The sequence below is a fragment of the Taurulus bubalis genome (assembly GCF_910589615.1).
Source record: "Taurulus bubalis genome assembly, chromosome: 12".
In the NCBI taxonomy this organism is placed as follows: domain Eukaryota; kingdom Metazoa; phylum Chordata; class Actinopteri; order Perciformes; family Cottidae; genus Taurulus; species Taurulus bubalis.
The window spans coordinates 17,973,321-17,984,091 of NC_136600.1; the positions used below are offsets into that span (position 1 = coordinate 17,973,321).

Here is a 10,771-nt window from a genome sequence, read left to right on the forward strand (position 1 = left end):
TACGAAATGTCACATCATATTGTTTATTGTTTTTTATCCTTTGAAATATTATTATTGTATACAATATTATGATGGAATAACCATCTGCGTTTCAGTCCTCGAAAATACTTTAAATACTTATAGCATGTTAACATGTTATAATGTAGCTGCAAAGGAATAAAATAAACAGTGTAAAATCAGAGGTCAGAGTTTGGCCAACACTGGTAGAAATAGTGATTAATGTATGTTGTCCAAAAAATAAAAAAATCCGTACCAACCTTTCTCTACTTTCAGCAAAGTATTTGATACTTGATACACAGAGAGGCAACCAAAAACTCTGACATCAGGGATAACGCTTAACATATAAATAGAAGCTATTTTGTGCCTCACTAGTTATCGTTCACACTTATTGAACAAAGGAAGGCTGCAATTGCAGGTGTTTTTGTGTTTGAAAATAAAAATGTATTCAAGCATGAAATCTGTGACTTTCCAGATTGGCGCTCTCTCCAGGGACAATCATTTATTGATTGATGATTAGAAACATTACCATAACCATTACAAAAAAGGTGGAAAATGTGCATGTTTGCCAAATGTGATAGTGTGTGAAATGTGTCACATGTGGTACTGGACGGGGGCCTCCAAAAAAAGTCTATTGCCTGGTGCTAATTTTTTGAAACAATCCACGATACAAATAAATTCAGAATATTAATAATATATCAATTATAAAACAGTGTGGATACGATCTCCAGGCAAAACACCTGATCACTAAAAACTCTTCATCCACAATATCCACTCTCAATCTCACATTTAATTGAGTGACATGAAGCGTGGCATTCCTGTCTTAGTGAAACCTGAGTTACTGTGAGGTCCATCTCAGTTTCTCACCTGTGTGTCGAGGGAGAATTTCTCCCATCTGTCACGACTGTCTGTGCCTCGGGCTGCTCTGTTTTCACTTTGCTACTGATAAGGCTCGCACTGAGAGGTATGGAGCAGGTCAAAACCCCAATCATCACCAGACAGGCCTCGAGCCAGACAGGACATTATGGCACACATTTACACACACTAACGCGCAGGTTCTGGCAAGTTTTTTCTTCTTACACATATGCGCAATCAGTCTCGAAGACACGTGTACGGCTTCACAACGCAGGTGTGTATTCTGGTTGCGACCCAAAATACACACACGCCTTGGGAGCTGCGGAGGCATTTGCAGTCAGTTTCCATCCGATTGCTCAAAGACAACCAGCTAGTGTTGGAGCTGGGGAATGATCTACCTATCAAATACACTCTGCTGACCTTCAACTTTACGCCCGCCTAGCTGCTCCCCTCAACACACGGCATGCATATAAATCAAGCATGACTGCAGGCTGAATAAAGAGGGACATAGACGCTAAGGAGCAAGTATGAAAGTGAACTACTGAGAAGATTAGAAGGGCGTGAAGCCAGTGGAATGAGTGGAATGAGTGGAATTTGTACTTTTTTCCTCATCTTCATGGGTGAAGATCTTACCTGCGAGAAGCACCTGCGGTACTCCTTCTCCGGCCCAGAGCATTGGATGACCTGCGGAGCAGCGCTCCCTCCATCTCTGCCTGATTCCACTCCCATGTGTGGGATGTGGGGGTGCTGCAGCGGGTAGAGGTCGCCGGTGGGTGGAACGTGGGGGCTAAAGCCTGGTTGGAGCTCCCTGTCTCTGTGCATGGGGCTGGAGCGGTGGAGAGGAGAAGAAAAAGGTGACGCGACGGCAGGGGAGTTGGGGCGGGAGAGAGGAGGGATGGGAGGAGGCGGTGCGGTGACGGAGTGCCAGTCAAACCTCTGGCGGTTGGGTAGGAGAGATGGCGATGAGGAGCGTGAGAAGAAGTGAGACGGTGGGGCTCGCTCTCTTGCCCTCCCGTGCTCTGTATTGGTTTGTGGGGGTCGGCCGACATGGCGGTGTGGGTTGCCAGTTGTGGTGGTTGTTGTGGGAACCTCCTCGGCAGTAGGCTCCTCAGAGACCTCCTCATCCTCACGCCTCCCTGGCTTCCTGTCCTCTCCATCACTCGCCGTCTCCTCGTCCTCGTTCCTGTTGTTCTCCGCATCGTCTTCATTGGGCGCAGGTGATGTTTCAGCATCAGTGCCGTTAACAGTGTGGCGAGCCTGCCGGTTGGGACGGTGCAGAGGCAGAGAGAACGGGACCCTGCCGTACCCAAACTGACCTGGACGGATGGCGGAAGACCTGCGAATAAAATGCAGAAAGTATTTAGAGAGGAAGATTTACAGATGGATAGAAAGATCCTGAGGCAGTGACAGAGATGAAGAAAACAGGAAGACAGGATGCATTACAGATACAGTTCATGTTAGCTGTCCAACATAATCATAACCGACATTGAGCGGGCAGAGTAATGCAGTGCAGTATGACAAAAGCCAGAGGTAATGATCTAATAACACAGCAGATGCCACTTATGGGCAAAACTCCAACCTCCAACACTCGAAACATCACAACAAACCTTTTCTATTGCTTAAACAATGTCAGCACTTTAGCTAACGACACCTGAATGAATCCTGAGCATGTGCATCAAATGGTACTCTGAGGAACCGTTTCTTGTGGTGACGTCTTTGTTGACAAGTCATCGATGTTTCTGTGTTACAGTTCCCAGAGAGATCCAAGAGGTTAAAGCCATGTCATCTGCACTTTTTGTGCCAGTAAGGCAAAACTCACTTCCTGTGTGCCTGAGTCATTTCCCTGGAGAAGAACTGCACGTGTAAAAGCTTCCGTTAACTGGAAATTAATTGAATCAGCGTTTCTCTATGGGCCACTGACCTTTGACCTTTAAAAAGGATGGTGATGACTGATTTTAGTTGCTCATATCAGCATCATCAACATCTGACTATGATGCATTGGCCCATTAATTTAACGAATCAAGAATTGTGACCAAAATACATACAGAATGGGAAATTTAACAGATGAAAAATTAACTTATATCAGTGAGAAGCTCGGCTCTAATTGATTAGTTCGCTGTCTCGCTCACCTCCTCGCAGGCAAACCCTCCCGATTTGGAGCAATTGACCTTCTGCTCCCGCCTCCTGCAGCCCTCGATGCTCCTGGATTGGTCGGCCTCCTGATGGTGCGTGCCGGCTGGTTGTAGCCGTGAGAAGGAGCGTGGTAGGGCGATCGGTACATAGACGCATGGTCTTGATTGGTCGGGGAGAATTCTGGCTGGTAAAAAGGAGGGTTTAGATTGGCCTGTCCCGGTACCGGAGCTCCTCCTCCAGGGTTGGTATTCCGATACAGAGACACCCCTTGGTTGTGATTGGAAGAGATCGGCGGGGAGTGATAAGGCTGGTGTTGCCCGGGGTAACGAGGAGGGTAGTAGGGGCGCCCAGGTGAGATGACCGGACCTCTGATGCCCCCGGGCAAATAACCTGCCCAGTTAGGTGGAGAGTGGGAGAGGGTAGGTGGGGGAGGTAAACACGTCCTGCTCCTCTGTGACACGCCGACGCCGCAGGTTTGCGAGCAGTCAGACCACTCCGCCCACACCGACCACACTCCCTCCACAGGCTCCGCCTCAAACACCTGTCTGGACCGTCTGCCTGCCACCTGGCACACACACACACACACACACACACACACACACACACACACACACATTGAGAAATATGACAAAAAAGCTAACTGAAAGAAAAGCAGAAAAGTCTCTCATTTGTTTTTTATTGAATCATAACTGAAATGATTAACTAATAACTAAATTGTTTCTGATTATTTTTTCTGTTGCTTGACTGTTGTTTCAGCTCTCAAAACTTTTATTTTTATGAATGGATTTATCTTCTGATTATCTTGTTGATTAATCGTTGGTCTATAGCATGTCAGGAAAATGTTCACAAGATGTGTTCACAAGATAAAGTAATTACCACAAAGATTTTTGTGGTAATTACTTTGAATCCGTCTGTGCTTCATGTTTCCTCATCACTCTCTGTCACAAAGATATACTGATTTTAAACAGAAGCTCATCTGTTCGTGAGGTGACCGGTTCAACATCAGACCACTGAAACCGTTGGGAGTCTCTGGTTTAAAGACTAGCTGCTATGTCTCTTTTCACTTCTAACAAAACATGTTGTGAAAATCTGATTTAAAGTCAGTATGTTTTGTACTGTTTTAAAATGTTAGGACTGAATGAAAACATGTTTGGGCAATGAATTAAAATGTGTTTTTGAGTTTGGCTGGTTAAAAAGTACTTTCATTGAATTTAATGTGCTCTGATTTAATGTAACCTTAACCCCTCTGTAAAAAAGTTAAAACGGCAAGCCGTGGCAATATTTTAAAGGAGTAGTTTATTTTGTTTGCCATTGCAGAATCAAATATATCTGGAGGGACTTATTTCTTCACAGAAACTGAATCTGCTGTTGAGCTGCAGTCTCACGAGTTTCCTTCCTCTCAGGCCAAAATATAAATCCTGAACGTTTCATAGTTCACTCGGGCTTTGAGGAGACTCGGTCACCTGCCAGCAGCTTATGAGCAGATGGATAAATTCCTATGAATGCGACAAGATTGGGGCTGATCTGGTGTGTGTTTGTGTATATATACTGTATATGTGTGTGTGTGAGAAAGCATGTATATGGGTGCCAGGTCAGGCTTTGATGTCTTCCTCTGTGGCTACAAATAAATGTTTCTCCTCTCATTTCATAACTGCAGCATTGGCCTGGTTGGCAGAGCGGCAAACATGAGAGCTGAACAAAAGTTTCCATTCAGAAAGAACCAAAACATAAATCTGCACTCCACTTCTCCCCCCCCCCTCGCTCTCTCTTTGTACATTGTTGTGTATATGGGCAAACACATGCAAGTAAACATACTGTACAAACTGTTTGTGGGTTTGTGGAGAGAGAGGACAGGTGTAAGAGGCATGCTTGTGTGTTTGTGTTTATGCATGTGTGTATTATCCCGATTAAAAGAGTTCCTGTCACTGTCTGGGGTGAACTGGCAGGAGGGTGGGAGAAAAGTACAGAAAATGGGGTAAAAGAGATGGGGGGGGGCTCTGAGCGTGTGTGTGTGTGTGTGTCGGTGGTGTGTGCATGTATTTCTAGTGAGGAGGTGTTGTCTGTTGTAATGAGTGACATCAAACACACAGCTGCCACATAACTGGGACCAATAATGAGCTCCGCGCAGTGACCCTGCAGCAGCCACCGCTGACCTGGAGCTACTGGTTAGACTCCTGCGACACTGTGCTGCCAGTCCTAATCCAGACCGGAGTGGAGCAGCGAATACTGACGTGTGTACATTTGACCAAATGTTGTAATTATCCTCAACTCCATACTGGCAGTGAAGAGATCAAGTCCTTAACCAGTTTTACAGCAGAAGAGATGGGGGACAAAATCCACAGTTATTCTTCATCCCTTTTTTTGTAATAAAAACGGATTATTCATCTAAACTGAAGGATTAAGTGCTTATTTATAAATTGAGGAACTTACTCTTGTCAAACTTTCAGCACCTTTTGTTGTGGTCACCCGAGGAATGTGAGTCCAACACTCACTCTCTTTTAGCTCTGTTTTTGGTCTCCACCAGCTGAGGGAAATATCTTATTTTTAGCTGCTAACGTTGGACTATGTGTCCCAGCTAGTCGCTAAATGTGTCTGATGTTTGGTCCTGAGCAGGATAACATCTGCTAGCTGGGAGGTAAACACTATGAGAGTGGTGAGAGTGAACATAAAGAGTAACATTTCGCCCCCAAAAAATGAGTTAAGCAATGAGCTGAAACTCACGATAAAGCTCCATAAAGCCAAACGGAGAGATTCAGGTGATAATTCCCTTGAGCTTCTTCATTCTGATCAACTCCTTTCACAATGTTTTCACTTTGTCATTTGATATATGGTTATTATAAAAATAGCAATGATAGCGGCTTCAAACTAAATACATTTTATATAAACCTAAATGCATTATCTGAAAAATGCATGAACACAGCTGCTGTTTTTGTTAACAGTACATCATTAAAAGATGTTATCTACCACAAAAATGTGTTCCAAAGTTTAGTGGAAGCTGATTTGAGGCTTCAGCAGACTGAGTTACAGTCTTCTTAGTACAAAGTTCCCTCTGTGTTTTCTTAGATGGTGTTTCCTTGCTCTGCTGCAGTGGAGGGATGCTAACACAAATAGAAATTGATACTAAAAAGACTGGAAGGTGCCCACCTAATTTGACTGACTCCAACTAGTGAAGCCTCACGTTGGCTTTGGCTGAAATTCTGAATGTATTTTTGCAAAATATGTCTCAGCCAGGGATCCTGGTTCCTGCATCTCATTCATCTATCTCTCTCCCCCGCTTCCAGTCTGCCTCTTCACTATCCAATAAAATGGTTTAAAAAAGAAAAATAATGGGATCTCTTTGCAGCCAGTATGAACATTTGCAGCGTCCGATAACTCATTCAGAATGCACATGGGCCAGTTAGGATTGTTGTAGGACATGAAATAATATTAATCTATCCTGAAATTGTCACTTTTCATCCCTTTATCGGGAAGCTGTTGTCTGCGGATCTCACTCATAAGGAGCTGATGACTCACCTTCCTCTTGGCTGTCTTAGTCACGGAGGTCTTGGTCACGGAGGTTGTGACCGCCACGAAACCCCACAGGACATAGAGCCTGGAGGGATGAAGAGCAAAGGGTGAAATAAGTGGCAGGTCTACAAGATTTTAAACATCAGTAAGTTGTTCCAGAATTGTTCCATGACCTAAAAGTTGAATGTGTATGTACTCTGCAAACTTACAGAGACTCGTTGTTCTCTGTTCAATGGTCATCAGCTTTCTTGCACATTTTTCTCCAAATGTAAATTTAGTTTATGAACTGTGTTGAGTGAACACCCTATCATATGTTCCAGTGACCTAACTTTACTTTAGCAACCAATGATGCCACTTTCTTTTCCACTACAGGTGGCGTGGTTACAGCCAGGGTGGATACAAGTTTATGTTCCCCTTTAGGGTTCATATAGACACAAACAAACTAATGGGTTTGAAGAACAAGTATATTTCTCCTCCGCATGCCTCTCTTTGGGACCCTACACCATGAGGATATGGCTTTAACACACACACACACACACACACACACACACACACACACACACACACACACACACACACACACACACAAAACAACCAGACTTAATCAGTCACAATATCTAAAATAAAGTTGTACTGTGAGAAAGTATGTATTTGAGGTCTGTTGTTCAAAAGATGTGGTTTATGATGTGGGATGGTGTTGAATGTCCCTGTTAAGTTTGGCTTAATGTCCTTAAACTTGACATGAAACTACTTGAGGATGCACTACCCACTAGATTAGCTTTTTAATATTTTGATATTGAATCGTCAAAGCCTTACATTTCAGATACATGTACTTGTTTTAAAGAAAACCAGCAGTGGCCACAACAATCTCCATGAGATTGCAGACACAAGTGCACAAGAAACAAGTGGAATATCACCTCTTCATATGCCAAGAAAATAGCCTGAACATGATATTTAAACGACTTGGTAAAATGGACAATTCAGTGCTGACCACGAGAACCAAACCATCACCACAACTACGAGTCCGCAAGCCACATGCAGTAACGGTAATTGGTACCTTCTTCCCAGTGTGGTGCACCGCCGTGGTCTCTGGAAGCCTCCCCACACCAGACTACATAACTGCCCCGAAAAACACAGACAAAGGTCCCGCACAGCCCGACACAACAGAGCCGCTCAGGCCGAAGTAAGGACCCCCTACCCCGGTCCACGTTTTCCTGGCCGCTACAGTGGCACATTGTAGAATCAACTCAGAGGCGCGGGGACAGAGGGAAACAGAGAGGGAGACAGAGATATGCGACAGAGGGGGAACTCACAGAAATCCGCCCTGAGGAGAGAGACTTTTAACCTAAACCCAGATGTCTTCGGGTACATTCCTATCATATATCCTGCAAAGCGCAGTGCGCAACCAGAAGGCGTCGCGCGTAAAAGTCCAAACTTCGCCACAAACCCCAAAACTTTGTAAAATCTCTTCCTCGCTCAATATGAACACCATGCGCGCTCAAAGGAGGATGCAACCCCCCATGTGATGTTGTGGTCAAGCGGACTGAGAGAGGCAGCAGGTTGCAGCTGTAAAAGTCAAAGTTTTACCTGAATAGTAAACCGAGCCGCATGCTCCTCCAAGAGTTCTCACTCCGCGACTAATACAAGCTATTGATTATCAGTCCAGGTTTAGTGATCGGGTTGTGGTCTGGTCCGGGCTGTGTTGGTCCTGAAAGAAATGTGGTGAAATCCTGCGAGGGCTTCTTCAGCTCTCTCTCTCTCTCTCTCTCTCTCTCTCTCTCTCTCTCTCTCTCTCTCTCTCTCTCTCTTTCTCTCTCTCCCCTTCCTCCTGTCACAGTCACTCCCTCAGGAGAGTGGGAAGTGTTCGGTTTTTTCTCTCTCTTCCAGTCCCGTTCACTGGACAACTTTTTTTGGGGTCCTTATTATAAACTGTGTGACGCCTGGCAGCCATGGGGCCAGAGGGAAGAGAGAAAGGGGAGACAGGAGACACAAAGTGAACAGATTACACAACTCTCCCCGTCTCTCTCTTTCACACGCATGCACCATCCACTCCCACAGCCTCTCTCTCTATCACACACACCTCTATAGGCCCTGACTAAGCTATATTAACTCTCAGAGCCGCTTTCTTAGTTGCACAATCCAACATAAGAATGCTAGATTGTACTAGGTCACAGTGATCAGTAGTAATGATCTACTCATTGTCGGAAACAGCTCTGAGCTGGCAGCATCTGCAGCAGGGAAGTGCAAAGCTTCATGGGCCACCACTGTGCCAATACGAACACCAATTGTTATATAACAAAGTGGAAAATGATTTTTATATTTTGTATAGATATCAAAATATGTCTGTTGACTCACTGACAGCATGCAGTATGTAAACATTGCTGTGTTTTCTCATAACTGTTTAATCACATAAGTGCTCAAAAACACCAGAGAACTACACCCGAGAGACAAGCCACTTCTGAGCAGGAATGATGACTATATGTGTGTGTGTGTGTGTGTGTGTGTGTGTGTGTGTGTGCGTGTGCGTGTGCGTGTGCGTGTGTGTGTGTGCGTGTGTGTGTGTGTGTGTGTGTGTGCGGCCTGAAGCAGATGTGTAAACTGTCTGATGCCAACTTGTTTACACCATATTTATTTGGTTGTCAGCCACTGACCTTCTCAGTCTAAAACAGAACAAGCCGATCCAGACAGGCCGGGTCCAGTTGGGCGGGGAAGAGTGACACAGAGGTGGGGAGGAACAAATGTAAAGTTCTTCATGATGGGACAAGGAGCATTGCTCGATGTTGTGTTGTGTGTCTACTGAAGAAACATATGGTGCAATGTGAAATAAGCTTTCATCCAAATAAGAAAAAAAAAATTAGAAAAGAAAATGTAAAAATCAAAAAACTAAATAAATGAAAACAGTATTCTCCATATATATATTTTGAGGTTTTGTAATTTACATTGACTGTTTTCATGCATGAAGTAGATTTTGTGGGTTGGGTAAGTTGAGAGAAATATAAAGTGAGTCCTATTTTCTTCTGCACTGTACATGCTGGGATGATAAGCAAGTATGAGACAACACAAAATGTGGGATGTGTGAAGGTAGGATGGACTAGACTCTTTCTTTTGATTTTTTTGTATATGTTATAATCATAATGAGCATTTTAGACATTTAGTTGTAAACATTAAGGTCTGAACATCTGATAGAAACATCTTTCTGAATTGGCTTTACTTTTGGACTGTTTAACGTGCATGTGCTGCATTCTGGATCTGATTTATATTAATTGGTGATGGCTGTGTCAATGACAAATAATAAAAAATACATCATCTTCATCAAGAAAACAAAGCGGAGAGCGCGGACATGATCAGTAGGAACAAGAGAGGATGAAGAAAGAGAGAACGGCAGTAAGCAGCACATGAGAGTCAGATGAAATATGGATGGATGATGAAAAAAAGTAGAGGAAAGTGAAACTAATGTGCTACTAAAAACATTGTTTACTACTGAGGAGATCAGAGCCCGACTCATCAACATAACATTTCCCACCCTGCTGCCACTGAGAGGAGAGACGAGATGGTGGAAATGTGAGCGAGGCCGATGAGTGGACGGGAGGGCGGGTACGCAGTGAGTTATGGCCGAACACACACCCAGGGGTTGAGACGTCCCAGAGCCAAGCTGCTGCTGCTTTTCTTGGACAGGCAACCTACAACACGGAAACAGCGATGGTGAAGGAGATTTGCGACTTCAAAGCCTGCTGCGAGCCAACAACTTCAAACTTTTAAACCGCATTACAGAGCGGGCTTAAGATCTGATCTATCAAAATAAAAGTTAATGTTGAAGGCGTACCCAGAATGATGAGGGTAGATTCCAGAGGTTAACGCACATGCATAGACACATATAGCAGGGTCGGGTGTGTGTGTGTGTGTGTGTGATTAGTGAAATGGATATCTCTGTACTTCTAAGCAGCATGTCTATCAGTAACTACAATTAGCCAGAGGTCATTGCCATGGCCACCAGTGGTCCGTGACCACTTATAGCCCTCTGCTCCACTCCTCCCTCCCCCCTTTCTTCTCACTCTTTCTCTGGATCCCTGAGAAGCGGCAATAACTAATGCGTTGGCCTGCCGACACGCAACACCAACCATAGAATCCTGATTAGCAAAATGTCTGTATCAAGTAGTCATCACAACATACAGATATGTGTGTGTGTGTGTGTGTGTGTGTGTGTGTGTGTGTGTGTGTGTGTGTGTGTGTGTGTGTGTGTTTTCCCGGGGGAGGTCCGTATGTAGCAGCAGATCTGTTA

General features: G+C 44.4%; 1 protein-coding gene across 1 annotated transcript in view; it reads right to left on the reverse strand.

Moving 5' to 3' along the window:
- Positions 1 to 8,214, reverse strand: part of adamtsl4 (ADAMTS-like 4) — a gene marked incomplete at its 3' end in the record, with an annotated part of 28,980 nt that extends 20,766 nt beyond the window's left edge. The window contains exons 1-4 of the mRNA XM_079228173.1: positions 8,080 to 8,214; positions 6,499 to 6,577; positions 2,982 to 3,550; positions 1,486 to 2,188 (exon numbers count right to left, since the gene is read on the reverse strand). Coding sequence (XP_079084299.1) covers positions 1,486 to 2,188; positions 2,982 to 3,550; positions 6,499 to 6,577; positions 8,080 to 8,102 — 1,374 coding nt within the window. The 5' untranslated portion in view covers positions 8,103 to 8,214. The remainder of the gene's footprint in view (positions 1 to 1,485; positions 2,189 to 2,981; positions 3,551 to 6,498; positions 6,578 to 8,079) is intronic.
- Between the last annotated feature and the right edge of the window lie 2,557 nt (positions 8,215 to 10,771).